We start from the raw sequence: 16,715 nt of genomic DNA, 5'->3' as shown, positions 1-16,715 counted from the left end.
AAACGATCTGCGTAACGGAGTAGACCAACGTCCTTGTACAAATGTCCCCAGCTTTCTTAGACATTACAGGAAGAGACTCAGTGCTGTGATACATTACAGGACAGACATTACAAAACAAACAAAATATGACAATTTTCATAACAGGTGCCAATCATTTTGGAAGGCCCTGTAAATATGTTTTGAATAAGTCTTTACAGGCTGAAAGTCACCAATGTCCCAGGTGGTGAGTGTTATGAATCCAAATGAATCCAAATGAATTCATTCTGATTACAAGTGAGCTGTCAATGAGCTGTTTACTGATATATACATGTGGTCCACATCATATTTATGTTCATGCAAGTATCCAGTGTCACAATAACAACGGGAAGTTTGTAAACTGTAACTATTAGCTAATATCATGGCGTTTCGAGTAATGATCCAAGACCAGCCCAACTCATTCAATCATGACCAAAACTTAACTTTTGTTCTTGCAGGTGTTGATAAACTTGGAGGAAGGAGTAGGGCTGTCTCTGGTAAACAAGGTGCCTGAGGAACTGGTGTTTGCCACATTGTCTGGCATCAATCTGCACTATACACGCACTGCTGCCAGCCAAGTCCTAGAGCTCAGCGTGAAGAAAATTCAGGTGCCTGAAGCAAAATATTGTAAAGTAGCATTTTTCATGTTTATTTGAAGAGATTAGTAATACTAATGAATTCTGGCCTATTGTGCCACTCGGCTCTTTCTTTTCCTTTCTCCTCCCTTCTCTGGGTCTGTCCCTCAGGTGGATAACCAGCTGTTGGGCAACACACAGCCAGTGATGATGTTTGTAACTCCCAACATCTGTGAGGGCATTGTGATGGAATCAGGACCTGCTCTGCAAGTCAATGCTGTCAAAGTGCCCAGCAGTCTCATGCTTACAGAGCTGTTCAAGGTAAATCATATGGTAGCCTAGTGGTTAAGTGGTTAAGGGGATATGGTAGCCTAGTGGTTAAGGTGTCGGGCTACCAATCGGAAGGTTGTGAATTCGATTCCTACGTCCACCAAGCTGCCACTGATGGGCCCTTGAGCAAGGCCCTTAACCCTCAATTGCTCAGTTGTATAAAAATTAGATAAAAGGTAAGTCGCTCTGGATAAGGGCGTCTGCTAAACGCTGTAAATGTAAATGTAAAAATCACTAGGTGTCGGTGTGTTTCTTGTCATTATGAAATACTTTGCTAAAGCAATTATTTAGTCGTGGAATATTTCCTCGTCGATTTCTAACATTTCTGTGACTTTTTTGACGATTACATTCTTTTGCTTTTCTCAGCATCTTATGGTCACTGCTGGACGCTTTACTGTCATCATAGAAGAGAAACTCTTCCTCAAGCTGCTGACTTTTTTTGGCTATGGGAAAACAGAAGGAGGTATAAAAAAATCACTGTGTTGTCCCTTAGGGATAAAAGGTTGTTTTAGTAAAATGATTAGTGCTTCGTATGACAGTGGAACTGGGGGGGTTTTTCAGAGGTTGAGAAGTTGGATGAGAACCTGTACGAGAAGGCAAGTGAGGAAGCAGGACCTCGGAAACGGTACTACTTTGAGAACCTGAAGATCAGTCTCCCTCAGGTTAAACTAAGTGTCTTCACTTCACACAAGCTGCCTCCAGACCTGAAGGTAAAAATCAACACATTAGCACCAGCGAGGCTGCCTAGGAAGTGTGCTTAACTTCTTATGTACACTTCCTAGGCTTGACACACTTCATCACATTTTCTAGTCATTTTGCATTTTACTGCAGGCCACCTAGGTGCAAGAGCTGAACGAACCAAATATTCAGAAGAATAGCCAAGAACACTGAAATTGTAGCATCAGTGACACTTATAAAACATTTATTTGCTTAAATAAATCAATGAATAATGTATGCACCAACTCAGTACTGCCATATTCTGATCTGGACGGTGTGGAAATTATTTTAAATCATGTTAAAAGGACACCTTTAATGTTTTTCCTAATTTGGCAACAGAAGCTACATGTAGCAGGTTTGGTATTGGGATTTGAAATGGGGGAAAACTTATTAAAGAAGGACACCTTAATAGTAGTATATCTGTTTGCCATACTTTTTAACCACATTGAAAAGGGTACACTATTTATTTAATAATTATATTTTCCCGTGGATCGGATGAAGCTTTATTCCATTTTTACTCTTTGCAGACTCTAAAGGGAACTCTGGGAATCCCACTGATCAAGTTCGAGGATGCAATAATTGATATGTATCCTTTCACTCGAGTCCACCCGTATGAAACCCAGGAGATTATCATCAATGACATATTCAAACACTTCAGAGAGGTAGGACTCCGTTTCAGTCTGTTTTAACATCCAAGAGCACATGCTATTCCTTTTTGTTTCAAATGATAAAAACACAACGTTTTAACATACGTATGTTCAAATATGTACCTGTACATTCTGATGATTTCTTGCTGGTCTATGGTAACGTGTGCAGGAGCTGATTAGTCAGGCTGCCCAGATACTTGGCTCAGTGGACTTCTTGGGCAATCCCATGGGCCTGCTAAATGATGTCTCAGAGGGCATGTCCGAGCTCATCAAATATGGGAATGTAGGAGGCCTGATACGCAATGTAACACATGGGGTCTCCAACTCAGCAGCTAAGGTAATGCTCTGAATCTTGTTGATTAGGTTTTAACACACCGTATGGCCAAAATTATGCAGACACCTAACTATCACACCAATATGTGCTGCATCACTGATCTGCATACATGAGCCTTAACTATACTGGTGCCATGAAGTACACAATTGTCTATATTGTCTGTATGTTGTAGCATTAAGATTTCAGTTCTTTGGCACTAAGAACCCAGTCCTGTTCCAGCATAACTGCCCCTGTGCACAAAGCAATATCTATTAACTCATGTTTCTCAGGGTTATTCAACCCTACAGAACACCTTTGGGATGAACTGGAACTAACAGTCTGGCCCAACATCAGTGCTCAACTTTACTAATGCTCTTACGGTTTATTGGGAAAATAACCGCAGACAAAATCTAGTGTAAAGTATTCCACAAAGAGTAGAAGTTATTATAACAACTAATCTGAAATTACACGTTTAAGAACAATTGGCCATCAGGTCAGTTTCCCCAAACATTTTAGCTCTTTAGTTATCCCACTTTTTCCCAGTGATTCTTAGGGCTTTTATGTTTCGTTCTTCTTTTCCATAGTATTGTGTTTTTGTGTACTAGCTCACAATGAGCACAGTCAGTTCGATCTCTGCATACAAAGCAATTAGGGTTTTTTAAAACAACACATTATTTCGTCATCTTTTTTGATGCTTTTGGCTTGTATTCAATGCTAGGTTGGAATTTCAAGTTGCTTTGTTTGCTAAGTGGTTATTAAAACAACATTTCTCTGAGTTCATATTTGCAGGGAAAAGATGTATCATTCCATTGTTTAGTTCATAAACCTGAGCAGTGCAAGTTGATTCTTCTTTTACTATGTATTACATGATAGATGGTAGTAACACTTTGAAACAACTAGACAAAAGGCAGAAACCACCGAAATAAAAAAAAGTTTAGTTAATCATCACACTACGTCCTTAAAAGTTCGAAAGTGTGTATCTGCATCATGCCGAGATGAAAAGTACCCCAGCTACAATCTAAGAAAAATAAAAGCATAGTATTATAGGAGTGTGTAGGTAGTTGTAGATCAGTGGTTAAGACATTGGAAGCTTGCGCATTCAAATCCCAGGGTCATTAAGCTGTCACAGCATGAGGGTGTCTGCTAAATGCCATAAATGGAAAATAAAACAAATGAAAATGTCTACATTTCTTTTCTCGCTACTGTATTTACTATACACATTTACATCTTATGTCATCTTATGAAAAGCTCATTGCGCTGACAGACTGCTGTTGTAGCAGATGGTGTGTACAGTGTGTACAGTAGTGTGTGTGGTCAGACTATAATTTTGCTCCAGCCTGTATATCCAGTCCTGCAGCCAGCTCCCAGCAGGTCTGTTTAGGTCCAGGTCTTTCAGTGGCAGCCAGCTCCCAGTTAGCTAGCCCCTTTTTGAGTTTCCCTTTAGTCCTCCCCTCCTGGTTTACTGTTCTGGCCAGGAGAGCATGCTGAGAGAGCTGGTTTTAGAATCAAATCCTACCCTAACTTCATTATACATTCCTGCAGTAGCTTCTGCTCACTAATCACCAAAACTCAGAAATGGTTTTCAGCTCATTAGTCTGATTCTGTTTGTTGTGCATCCCAAAGAACCAGAACTGACTGAAACAAACAAAGTGAAAAATTGAATAAATGAATAAATATGAGAGAAAGCCAGGTGACATGACTGCTAATTACCTGGGAAGAGTTTCCACCCGTTCTTAATTCTTTGTTGCCACTGGCAAATTTTCATAACAAAATAACTCCCTGTGCGCATATTTCCAAGAATGGGTCAACTAAAATGTTTTGCCAAAGCCTTTCCCTACCTCATAAAAATTGCATGCTGTAATTTTCAATAGGGAAAAATCTTAAAAAGAGCTTTTGATGATTTGTCAAATAGTTTTTGGTTTTATGTATCTGCGAATGGTTTAGACATTTTATTTCCTTTTACACTTATTTTTTTTTAAATATTTTTTTTTTCTTATTTGTTTGGAAGACATTCAAGTACTCCTTTAGCTTTATTGTGGACTACAACCCTAATCAAGTATTCATCTGTCCAACTATGCTGCTGTCATTATAGAACACTTTGACCATCGTGTTCATGTTTTCTAAAAAAAGAAGAAAAAAAAAACCTTAACTATTTAATAGTTTTGCCATCTTTACCTTGTATGCATTGTCACCTCTGATCGCTGCACCCTGTGAACAAGTTTATGACTGCCACACTCTGGCTGGATCCCACACACACACACAATTGCACAACCACACACATGTTTAGAGTTCCTTCTCTCCGACTAAGCTAAAGGAACTAATGGTTTGAGCAGTGAGTTGGGAGGGCCATAAACTTGAAAGCATTCTCCTCTTGCTCGCCCTCCCCCTTGATACAGATCTGCTAAGTGTATTGGTTTAGTTTCACAGCAGAGCTTAAAAAAGACAGAGGAGTAGGAGGAGAGAATTTTAGCTGGCCTTCAGTTGAACTCACCAGGGACTTTGCTTGGAGAGGTCATCCCAAGTTCATGCCTGGCTCCTGCCGGAACTCAGCAGAATGCGCCTGTGTTTACCCAGAGCTCAGGCTCCAGTAGGGAGCTCTCTCAGCCTGTAACACAAACCCACTTCCAGGAGGCACCTGCTGGGGATCGGGGGGGCCCTTTGGGTAAAGTCAGATCAACTGTGCCGAGAGGGTGGGAAGCCACCCCGCTAGACAAATTACTGCCTGATATATTTGACAGCTGAATGAGGCACTGTGAAAAATCAGCATCCCATCATCATAGCATCTCAGCATTGCTATGAGAAGAAGCACTCCACTGGTGCAGTAAATGTTTTCCTAGTCATGGGTTACTTAATGTCATGAAAGACGAATGCGTCATTTATCTTCTGACCAGTTAACAGAGTGTGGACTTCATGTTTCATCAATTCTTTACGATCGCAAGACGTCATACTATAATTTCCTAACCTAAATTCGTGGAAAGAATCTTTCTCAAGAGTAGAATTTCTGCTGTGTTTATTACAGGACACAAAAAAAAAAACACATTTTGAATGTGTGACTGAATGAAACGGTTTTCTGGGTCATGCGTATAGAAGGACCTTTGACTAAGACAAATGAGTTATCAATCACTTCACACTGGGAGCCACAATAAGTCATTGATTGTGTCCAAGCAGACTGTCCACTCCTTAGGGACCCTGCAGGAGGCTTTTAACTGTCTGAAAGGGCCAATGTTGGCATCACAACTGCTTGTTACTTTAACAGACAAGCTCTTGAATAGGATGAAGATTTATTGAGACATGAATTGAAAATCACGTCACCTTTTGAGTGGTTTGAATTTGTCAGGGCAAACATTCACATTAAGAACATCGTGCTGACAGTTTTGAGATTAATTTAGTAAGATGTTACAAGTACAACCCAAATTCTGATGTGGTTTTAACAAATTGACTAGCTCTGCAAGTTGATCAATCGTTCCGAGGACATGCTAACGCTCAGGGAATTGTGTAAATATAAAACACTGTTCTACTGACCGCTTAAAGCCTTCCAAAAAAGTACACTTGAATTTGATCAGTTTTGAAGGGAATTTTTCTGGAGTGGTTTTGTAAAGATTTTCCATTCAGGCAAAAAAACATCCTTCTCGAAAACTGGGCAAATCTATTAGATTTAGTACCACAGAGGTTACAGGCACAAAACAAAAAAAGTTTTTCATCGTAATTTTGCTCGCTAGCTGTTTTTTTTTTCCCCAGCAATTGGAAATCAGTGCCCTTATTTGTCATTATAAATGTACAGTGAAATATCACTTTGCTACTTTCCAAGTATGATGTTTAGTGTAGAAAGATAGGTCATTATTGGCCTTGTAACATTTTAGCTTTTTTTTTTTGGTTGCTTTTCTCCAAACTAGCTGGAAAAAAGGCATCTCAGAGTTTTCCATTTCAGTTATCTTATCAAATAGTCATGACCTCTGATTATTTATTTATTTAGTCACCATTACTACTGTTGTTACTGGTACTTAATGATTAAACAGGTTATCTATAGGCTTGTTGGGTCTCGTCATCCTGTATTATTTTCTAAATCAACAGAACTCTGAAGTAGAAGACTTGTAGGATATTAGTAATTAGCTGGCGTGTGTTAGCCCATTTCTGATTACTTCTCCACCATACAGCTCTGATACAACATGCCTGCATTAGATAATGGAGATTGGGCTATGAATAAAGGAGGACAATAAGAACAGCATTCTAATCAGAGATTTCCATTCAATTTGGCCAACATGGGTTGTGCTGAATCACTCGTATTACCTCCCGTACTAGCAAAGGTTTTATTACACTTAACAGCGAGCGTTTTCTGGTTGACTCTGCTAAAATGCTACCACACCTTTCATCTCTTTGTGTTTCCTCACCATTCTTTGTGTGTAGATGAACACCTCTGAGGTTTGTGTGTGTGTGTGTGTGTGTGTGTGTGTGTGTGTGTGTGTGTGTGTGTGTGTGTGTGTGTGTGTGTGTGTGTGTGTGTCTAAACCTAAATCTAAGCCTATTGTGCTCCTTAAGAGTACAGGAAGAAAAAGCGCTATATGAAAAAGCAGTGTACTTTAGCCGGTGTAAGACTTCCTTACTGGTCAAATTATTGTGTGGAATATGTGTATTCTGTTGCTAACTATGGCAAGAAGGTTCGAGACACTTTTTTACTGTTTATTTTTGTGCTACAAAAAAAAATAAAAAAAATTGGAAGCTGTTTATTTTTTCCTACCCATGTGTTCCCTTCCTCCTGTTTATGCTAAACACATACAAATATCTTGTAATTATAAATCCACCCACATCCTCCTCTCCATTGTCCAAACAGCAACGCAGAATGTAAATGGCAATTAAATAGCCCTTTAAAAGTAAATACAAAGCAATAATCTGCTTTATAACTACAGATAGTCTGCACCATTCTCTGGTTTAGCTTGGAGATTATTATAATATACATTTTTTGTTCATCTGTTTGTTTTTTGTGGTGGTGTTTTTTTTTTTTTTGCAGTTTGCTGGTACTCTGTCAGATGGACTTGGTAAGACCATGGACAACCGGCACCAAAGCGAACGAGAATATATCCGTTACCATGGTGCGACCAGTGGGGAGCATTTAGTGGCAGGCATTCATGGACTTGCTCATGGTATGTATATATAGTATGGGTTTTCATCATATTCACACTGTTACTATGCAGTGGATTCTGCAACGTTTGCTTTTCTCAGAGTAGTATTTTGTGTCATGCAGGTATTCTCGGCGGCTTGACCAGCGTGATCACATCCACGGTGGAAGGGGTGAAGACGGAAGGTGGCGTAAGCGGTTTTTTCTCAGGTCTAGGCAAAGGCCTTGTTGGGACGGTGACCAAGCCAGTGGCAGGGGCGCTGGATTTTGCCTCAGAGACAGCACAGACTGTTCGAGACATGGCCAGTCTGGACAACCACAGGTAATGTCCAAAATCAGACATTGCGTCACCCAAGTCATCGACTACACACATGCCGGCATGGCCTTTCCCGCTCTTTTGCTTTTGTGGTTTCTACAGCATTCTGGGCCATGGTGTGAACTCTCCATAAACACCAGGTGTACCTATAAATCACACCTGCCTTTTAATTAGTTCTCTTTGTGGCTGGTGAGGTTCCCCTTGTAATGAACTCATCCTAATGATACGCACCACCACACAAAAGCACTCAAATCGGCTCTGCTCTCTGGTTTAAGAGCCTTTTCTCTGGGTGTGAATCCCCCCACCACTGGTTCCAACGCTGCTCTACCTGAACTTTTATGAGGGGGCCCAAGAGCAGCTCTTATTACACAGAGTGTCTGGTATGTAAAGCCATTTGTTCTGCATCTGCCTGTGTATACGTGAGGCAGCCATGCGTCGACAAGAATTGGAGTCACTGCACAAAGTGTTTGTAGCTTCCCTGGTCCAACTGGAGAAGGAATGAGAGCATTTCCTGCCTTCCAACCCTGAGTGTTTGTGTGTGGGCGTGTATATGTGTGTGGGGGACCTGCTGGTGAACTGTGCAGTGGGGAGCTGGAGAGGGTTGGGGTGGGGGAGAGCATTCGGAGCGTGCCTGCCACAGTGCGGCGAGGAGTTCAGCCAGAGTTCACACCAAATATGTGCTGGATTCACGGGTCACAGTGGACGCTGTCTGTCCGTTAATACACTCATAAACACACTCACAGGTACAGCAGTTTCGTTCTCATATTGTTTTTATGTACACTTAAACACTAAACGATGCTATAGATCACTTCTATATTTTAGGTTCCAAGTACTCTAGTGTCCATTAAACTTTCTTTCAGGGTCAAAAGAAATCCCAGGCCCAAGACATTCTGCGTTGTTGTGGTTTATTTGTGCGCAAACATGAGAAGCTCACAGGGAATAGTTTATTAATGCAGGGTCGTCTGTAGTGCAACAGTCCCATTTACATCTACATTCCCAGTATGATCACAAACAGGAAACAAACAAGTAAATGAGATGCAGACCGGAGTGGGTGAAGAGCGGTGCAACTGTCCACATGCATCGATTGCTCTTTTGCCCTGCTAGTGAACTCTCCCTCCTTCATCTCTCAGCGCCCCCATCACACAAACACACACACACGCACACACACACACACACACGCACACACACATTCACATATACACACCCTCATCGCTTCACTATGCAATCTAGGCAGCCTTCCAGAGCCAGCTCAGTTACAATCCCAAAACAAAGCAGGGAAGTGCTGGAGGGGCAGCGTCAGGGGCCCAGTCTTGGGCCAAATAAGCACCTTCTCCAAGCTTATAACTGTCAGTTACATCTGAAAAGCGTGTCACGTCCTTTATTCCTGCACAGCATATGAAATTCTCATGTGGTCGCCTGTGAACTTGCTTGACTTACTAATGGAGGCATTGCTAGGATGTGGCTCAGCGATTCCTTCTCAGGCTTCTGATTAGATAGTTATGCAACTCTTCTGATTATACAGGTTCATGTTTCAGTATTATTATATACTCTACATACCTGAAGAGGAATGTTGAGTTGAACTGAAGAGACGGGACTGGGTTTTTCCCTAGATAAACATTATACAAGAACCACACATGCAAATGAGATTTCTGGCTTAACACACGGGTCACCAATGCATCACTAAAAGTATTTCATTTCATTTAAAATGTTTATGCGTTTTATATAATGACAACATTGAGGTTGCGTGGAATTTTCTTTTTAGTTATTCTTTTTTTTTTTTTTTTATTCTTTACCGCCTTATTCAGTTGTGATGAAAAGGATTCACTTCAATACAATTCAGTTTTATTTGTATAACGGTTTTAAAAATGGACATTATCACAGAGCAGCTTTACAGAAATATAGAAATTTCTAATATAAATGAACGTTTTCTCTAACGAGCAAGCCAGAGGTGATGTTAGGAAGAAGCTGAGAGGAACCAGACACAGAAAGGAGCCGGATCCTCATCTGGGTGACGCCGGATAGTGTGATTGGTACAGAGCTGAATACTATATAATTGGAAACATGAACGTTTGAGCAACATATGAGTAAAGAACACAGAAGTAACCCTGACAATCATATAGTTTTAACTTGAAGTCTATTTTGTTGAAGTTTCGAACTGTGCAGTGATTTTCAGAAAGTCAAAAAAGAAACATTTACAAAGCAAATCAGATTATTTGGCCTTTCATATGGAGAGTAACATGAATGCTATCTCCACCTTAAAAAGAACCAATTTTGAAGAAGTTTAGTTGAAGATTTTAGAATCTCCATAAAGTTTCCCGAGAGTCATTTGGAGATAATTTGTCCGAGAGCTTGATGCCCAGTGGTTCACCTCACCTGATCATGTGGGTGTGGTGCAGTGTGCTGAATGAAACACCTCTGCTGTACTACTGGATTACTCTTTGGCTCCACCCCCAGGTTTACTGCTCATGCTCTTTCTCGAAAGTGAACAAGAAGTAAGAGCTGTTTGTTTGCACCCATTGACAGCTGATTGGCTGTACTCCAAGCCCTGAGCCTGACCTGGAGTTGAACTCTATTGTTTGAGCAGCACAATCGAGCATGGGGCATTATGTGCAAGTGCCTTTTAGAGTGAAGGGTGAGGCTAGAGGGGGAGAGGTTAGAAGTCTCATTGGATACTCCGAGCCAGATCTCATGACTTATGGTTATGATTATGATCCATGTCTCAGAGAGCCGGCCAAGGACATTTGGGAATGTCGGTTTCTCATGTAAAAAAAAAAATCTTATTTTTATTTAAACCTTCTATAAAATTAACAGTTTTAGAATTTGAGCTTATTTTATACCATTGTATTTTCCCAAGTCTACCACAGGCTCCTGCTTTAAGCAAAGATTTATTTTTGCTTTTCGACTTCACTGACTTTAGCGAGATTGGCATGTTATCATTTATTTTTTCCCTCAATTAATACTTTAAGAAAAGGTCAGTTATTTACCGAGAGTCAGCATTATTTGTACTTTTTCTCTCTTGCCTTTCATTCAGACCTCAGGTTTAGATTAGCTGCAGCAGCTGCAGAAGTACATGACACAGTTTAAACAGAAGAGAGAAGCGAAATACACTGGCGTCTTTGTGAATCAACTGGAAACCATCAGCTCTAATCAAATGACTGTGAGCTCAGATTTAAGCCAGATGTAGGAATTTCAGTTCAGCCTGCGGTGGCAGCCAAGGGCCGGGTCAATCTTAGGAGAAGTGAAACTCGGGTTTTGCCTTGGCATTGGAACCACTTGTCCTGTTTGACCTAAGCCAGGCTACTAAAGATGGACTCTGATATTCATCTGATCTAGTGTTTGGCTGTGGGAGCTAAAAGTCATACATTGTATGTGTTATTCATTAGTAATATAAGAAGATAGGAAATAATTGTGATCACTGACTAAGTTTTCAGTCAGCACGGGGACTTCCTCTCGGCTCTCTAGACTTCTGCTTTTCGTGCCCGAGTGTATAAACAGTGTGAATGGAGCTGAAACGATATATTCTTCATTTTGATCACTTGCGTCTCATAATTCTGATTGTGTGTGTCTGTGCGTGTGTGTGTTGGGGGGTTAGGCTGAGTGTGCAGCGTGTGAGGAAGCCCCGGTGCTGTAAAGGCCCTCAGGGTCTGCTGCCTCGCTTCTCCTCTACGCAAGCTGACGGACAGGAGCAACTCTTTCACCTGACCGATAACATCCACTCTGAATAGTAAGTATGCAGCTCAAATTTCTCCTACATCCACAACATCATGTTTTATTTCATCTTATCTGACCTATAGTCTAGGAAATTGTTTTTACAATAAGAATAACACAGCAGTAATTCAGCAGAATAACGTACGGTGTCCCCAAAGACTTCATATGTACAGGACATTTAACGATTTGTAGTAAAATGGAGCTTTATTATTTATAACATCCTCTACTTGATTGCTATTTCTTTATAAAGACACATGGAGTTGTCTCACCCAGTTTGGCAGCAGTGTCGCAACCTTGTGTCAGCTTTCCAATCCAGTCATGCAAATGTTTTCAGTACATTCTTCCTTTGCATCCTTCAAAGCTATCTGAAAAAATATGTGATGTTTACTAAGTGTGAAACATTTTGGATGCCAAGTACAAGTAGTTGTTGTGTTTTTTGTTTTTTTTTTGTCCATCACTAGCGATGCTGGACTGTCTTTACAATATATATTTATTTTGCTAATAATTATTTTATTAATATTCATTTAAAGAACTGCATTTGAAGATGCCAGACAGACTAGTGCATGCAGCAGCTTCAGGTGGTTTCAGTCTTTGCTTCTGTGCTTGTAGCCGAGCCAGGATAGGTGTTTGCTCCCACTGTGAGGTAATCCATCCAAATCAGCACTTCTCCTGTGACCCAGCTGACCTCTCTCCTCTCAGAGGTGCCACGAGAGCCATTATTCTCTCCAGCACATTACCAGACTCCCTCACACAGGCACGCTGTGCTTTTGCTAGAATCACTGCCTCCACTCTGTACTATGTACATGTAGTCACCTTTTTTAATATTAAATCTGAATTTGCAGAAATACCAAGTATAATATACTGCCTAAAATGTACAAAAAGACATTTTTATGCTTTATCGGTGTGTCGACAGAGAAAAAAGACGTTCAGGGTGACGAAAGCTTTGCATTCTTTTAATAGCTGTTTACAAAACAACGTATTTTAAGTATGTATTAAATTGTATACTACTGATTAACACAAATAATGACCAATGTCCCTAATGACCAAAAAACACATTGAGTCTGCATCACACAGCACATACTACTTAACGAGGGATTTGTGTTTGTTTGGTCTCCACTGGGACTGAACCACAAGCAAAAAAGTCACAAGTGGGAGGTTTTTACTTTTATTAGGGCAGCAGTGAACAAATATGTAGCGCGTGGGACAAAGTCTGTGTTCATATAAATGTGTGGTCATCCTTAAACCGCCTAATTTGGCTCACAGTGCTTTCTTTTCAGCTACTGGTTTGTTTAGCTTCTTGGATTTAGAACCAAATAAGTTTATTTAAAAAATGTTCAGGGCAGGTGCACATGAAAATAACTGCATAGCTACAGGCACACAATAACAACCGCACGAGCCACGCAAACTAACTGCTGTTAACTTCATTCCCACACACATTAGAACCAGATGCATGGAGCAGAAACAACTGCTCAACATAATCAATAAATTGATGGTTTAAAAAAAAAAAAAAGATTTGGCATCAAATTATCCATTGTTTATCAATTATCCAGTGATTATCCATTATTTGGACCGTGTTACGAAGCAGGCTGTGGCTATGTCCATTCACTTTGACACTCTAATGAATGGAAACATCGTTCTAGCTTTTGTTTTCATGCGTGCACTAGTTCATTATCAGTGTTTGTCAGTGAGTAGGGAAACAATCTGAATTTGGAAGTGATATATTTATATGCATACGCACTATATTATTAAAGGTTTTAAGCATCGAAAGCTTAGGAGTCTATTACACAGAAATATAGCAACAAAGTGATTCACCTTTTTTCATACACATTTGTTTTGTATGGTATATTTCTGGTGGTACACCGGTATAAGTATTATTTTATATACTCTGATTCACTTCTCTGGTCTTCATTTGTCTTTTTAGCTTTATTGCTGTGGAGCCCATTGACAGCTACTGTGTGCTCATCTCCTCTAAAGCTGTGTACTTCCTTAAGCCCGGGGAGTACGTGGATCGGGAATCCATTTTTCTTGAGGTAAAATATGATGATCTTTACCACTGCCTGGTCTCCAAGGATCATGGGAAAGTGTATGTTCAGCTCACCAAGAAAGCCAAAAGCACTAGTAGCGGGGTAGCCATTCCGGGCCCGTCACATCAGAAGCCGATGGTAGGAGCGCTTGTTATTTATTATGAATTTATTAAAAAAAAAAAACAATAAAAATGTATCTGTAATATACTAAACTGTCCCTTAAGCATGTTTAGTTTGACGCTGACACTTTCTTTCTACCAGGTTCACATACGAAGTGAGAGCCTGGCAGTGAAGATCTCGCAAGAAATTAACTATGCCAAGAGCCTTTACTATGAGCAGCAGCTCATGTTACCCCCCAGTGAGAATGAGGACACTTTGCTATTAGACTCCTGATTAAACGAATTTGCGTTCGGTCGAGGTCTGTTTATCGTTCTTGCCCTTTTTTTGAGGCATACGTGAAGACACGTTTTATGATGTAAACTATGAGTCTACAAAGTCTACTGTAATATTCCCCATCAAGCACATTTAACTGGCAAATATGCAAGACTCTGTTAAACATAGAAGATTATTTTGTTTTAAAGATGTTTATATAGTTTGAGTGGTTACTGTCATTAAAATTAAATTAAGTAATTCATTAAAACTAAAACCAATCTTGTATATCTGTGTTTATAGGGCAGTTATAGCCAGTATGACACTGTGGTCATGCACATATTGTGGAGACGTTTGAGGGGAGAATATAATATATACAATGTACAAAACTGCCTTTAATATAGTTTTCTATGTAAATGAGAGAATTGTTTGGTTGAAGAACTTGCACTGATGTAGATGTTTTGAAACTGCTGCTGCCCTCATCGCTGTACAGTTAAATAAATAAATATATATAACACGCAAAATTAACACAGGGAAGTGTAAATAATCATCGTGCAAAATAGCCCTGACAAAGAAAACCACTAATATTTTATTTATTTATATGTGTTTTCTTTCTATGAGACATTTTCCATGAGTGGCATTTGAAGAAAAGAAAAAAAGGAATGAAAATCATGTAAATCTTCAGTAATAATATGTAAGACTGCTGTTCGATGGACGAACAGTGCACCAAAATCTCTAGCATAGAATAATGTGAGACATTTAATCACTACAGTAATCATTAATACTTGGACACTTGGCCTGGATATGAAGTGCGTAGGTATTATTAGTAGTGGTGTTTTTTTGTTTGGTTGTTTTTTTTTGTTGTTGTTGTTTTTTATTGTTGTTTTTTTGGTTTTTTTTGCAAATAAACGATTGTTATTCTGCAGAAATTGCAAGTGCAGGACTGTGTGAGATTTGGTGCCTTTTTTTTAATTGTTACAATCATACCTTATTTTTTGTCCCACAAGGTTTTTCCCACTGGTAGATTCTGCTTTTCATTCATTCATTCTTTGCCTCTAAACTGATTTGTGTGGCAGTCTGGGAAAACCATTCCAAATGCAAATGAAATGTTTTTACAGAATAAAATTTTGCTTATCTCCAAGATTCAATTCATTTGCATTTGATTTGACGTGAAATAAATAAGCTGTTCCTATTCTATTCACATAAATTCATTTAGCATTTATCTCTCTTTTCTTTTCACTATTATCACCTGAGGTAAACATCCTGTATTTTTGGCTTTGTTTTTGTTAAACACTTTCAAATTATTGTTCACTGTCATCGAGCGTCTAACTGCTCTTTTCTCTTTTACAGTTATTTTGACAGCTGCAACCTGTTTACAAAATGATTAAATCATACTTGTTTACGCACTGTTGTGGCATCTGAACAAAGCATGACCTTCACTGTGTGAGGAACTCGGTCTGCTAGCAAGGTTTTAGACGTCTTTAGACAAACTGACTGAATTTTCTTCTGTTTGATAAACTTGCCTAACATGCTAGTTGTAGAAATGCTAGACAGAAAATGTGAATAAATAACAATATTTCCGTCATCTGTTGGTTACATATATTTCTTTGCTTACGTAGTAGATACGTCAATGTATTATTGGCCGCTTTACAGAAGTCAGCCACAATGAAAACTGGCAGGTTTTCCCAGACCATCACACACAGGTTAAATTTACAGAAATCTGAATATTCAGCCCTTTTGTTCCTTTCTAACTGTATCATACCACTGCCATCTACACTAATCTATGCATATATGTACATCAAGTCTATTAGTAACTGTATGTTAATCGGGTTCACAAAAGACCAAAGACAAAACTGAAGTAATGACTTCATCCTTCGTTCTCTTACTCAGCTCTGTGTAATTGAGGTCACGGTAGCCTAGCCATCTACCAACCACTCCAAATGTAGAAGAATGTCAGTTTTGCGTTTTATTAAGCTAGCGGGACTTTTCTTTGCATTATTAGTTTCCTGCATCGATGTGACGAATCGGTTGAGTTTGAAATGCTAGTAGAGAAAGATAACTGCCCAGAGATTTCAGGTGACTCACACATTATAGTAATCTCATTGTGTATATATTGTAAAGCCTAATAAAACTTGTGGTTTTTCAATTCAAATGACTGGTTTTGTTTTATTCATTAAGAATATTCTCCCTTTAAACAAATAAACGTTGAAATGTGGGATGTGGTAGCTCAGTGGTTAAGGTGTTCGACTACTGAGCGGAAGGTCAATGGTTCGAATCCCAGGTCCACCAAGTTGCCACTGCAGGATCCCTGAGCAAGGCACTTAACCCTCAATTACTCAGGTGTATAAACTCACTCACTCATTTTCTACCGCTTATCCGAACTACCTCGGGTCACGGGGAGCCTGTGCCTATCTCAGGAGTCATCGGGCATCAAGGCAGGATACACCCAGAGTGCCAACCCATCGCAGGGCACACACACTCTCATTCACTCACAAAATCACACACTATGGACAATTTTCCAGAGATGCCAATCAACCTACCATGCATGTCTTTGGTACGGGGGAGGAAACCGGAGTACCAGGAGGAAA

The 16,715-nt window shown here is 39.8% G+C and overlaps 1 protein-coding gene across 8 annotated transcripts in view; it reads left to right on the top strand.

Annotated features, from left to right (window-relative positions):
- vps13d (vacuolar protein sorting 13 homolog D) overlaps positions 1-16,279 on the top strand; it is a 41,430-nt gene extending 25,151 nt beyond the window's left edge. For 6 of the 8 annotated variants that reach the window (XM_027170739.2, XM_047807596.1, XM_047807597.1 and 3 more), the window contains 11 exons: positions 474-623; positions 762-911; positions 1,287-1,383; positions 1,482-1,630; positions 2,165-2,299; positions 2,454-2,621; positions 7,603-7,735; positions 7,837-8,032; positions 11,619-11,750; positions 13,656-13,896; positions 14,020-16,279. In XM_027170739.2, the coding sequence (XP_027026540.2) occupies positions 474-623; positions 762-911; positions 1,287-1,383; positions 1,482-1,630; positions 2,165-2,299; positions 2,454-2,621; positions 7,603-7,735; positions 7,837-8,032; positions 11,619-11,750; positions 13,656-13,896; positions 14,020-14,151 (1,683 nt within the window). In that variant the 3' untranslated portion in view covers positions 14,152-16,279. Of the gene's footprint in view, positions 1-473; positions 624-761; positions 912-1,286; positions 1,384-1,481; positions 1,631-2,164; positions 2,300-2,453; positions 2,622-7,602; positions 7,736-7,836; positions 8,033-11,618; positions 11,751-12,264; positions 12,378-13,655; positions 13,897-14,019 lie in introns of those variants that run through there. The other 2 variants (XR_007139333.1, XM_047807600.1) reach the window with 2 other exon arrangements.
- Positions 16,280-16,715: the final 436 nt, after the last annotated feature.

The sequence above is a fragment of the Tachysurus fulvidraco genome, chromosome 23, assembly GCF_022655615.1.
Source record: "Tachysurus fulvidraco isolate hzauxx_2018 chromosome 23, HZAU_PFXX_2.0, whole genome shotgun sequence".
NCBI classification, from domain to species: domain Eukaryota; kingdom Metazoa; phylum Chordata; class Actinopteri; order Siluriformes; family Bagridae; genus Tachysurus; species Tachysurus fulvidraco.
This window is presented reverse-complemented; position numbering and strand designations above follow the sequence as displayed.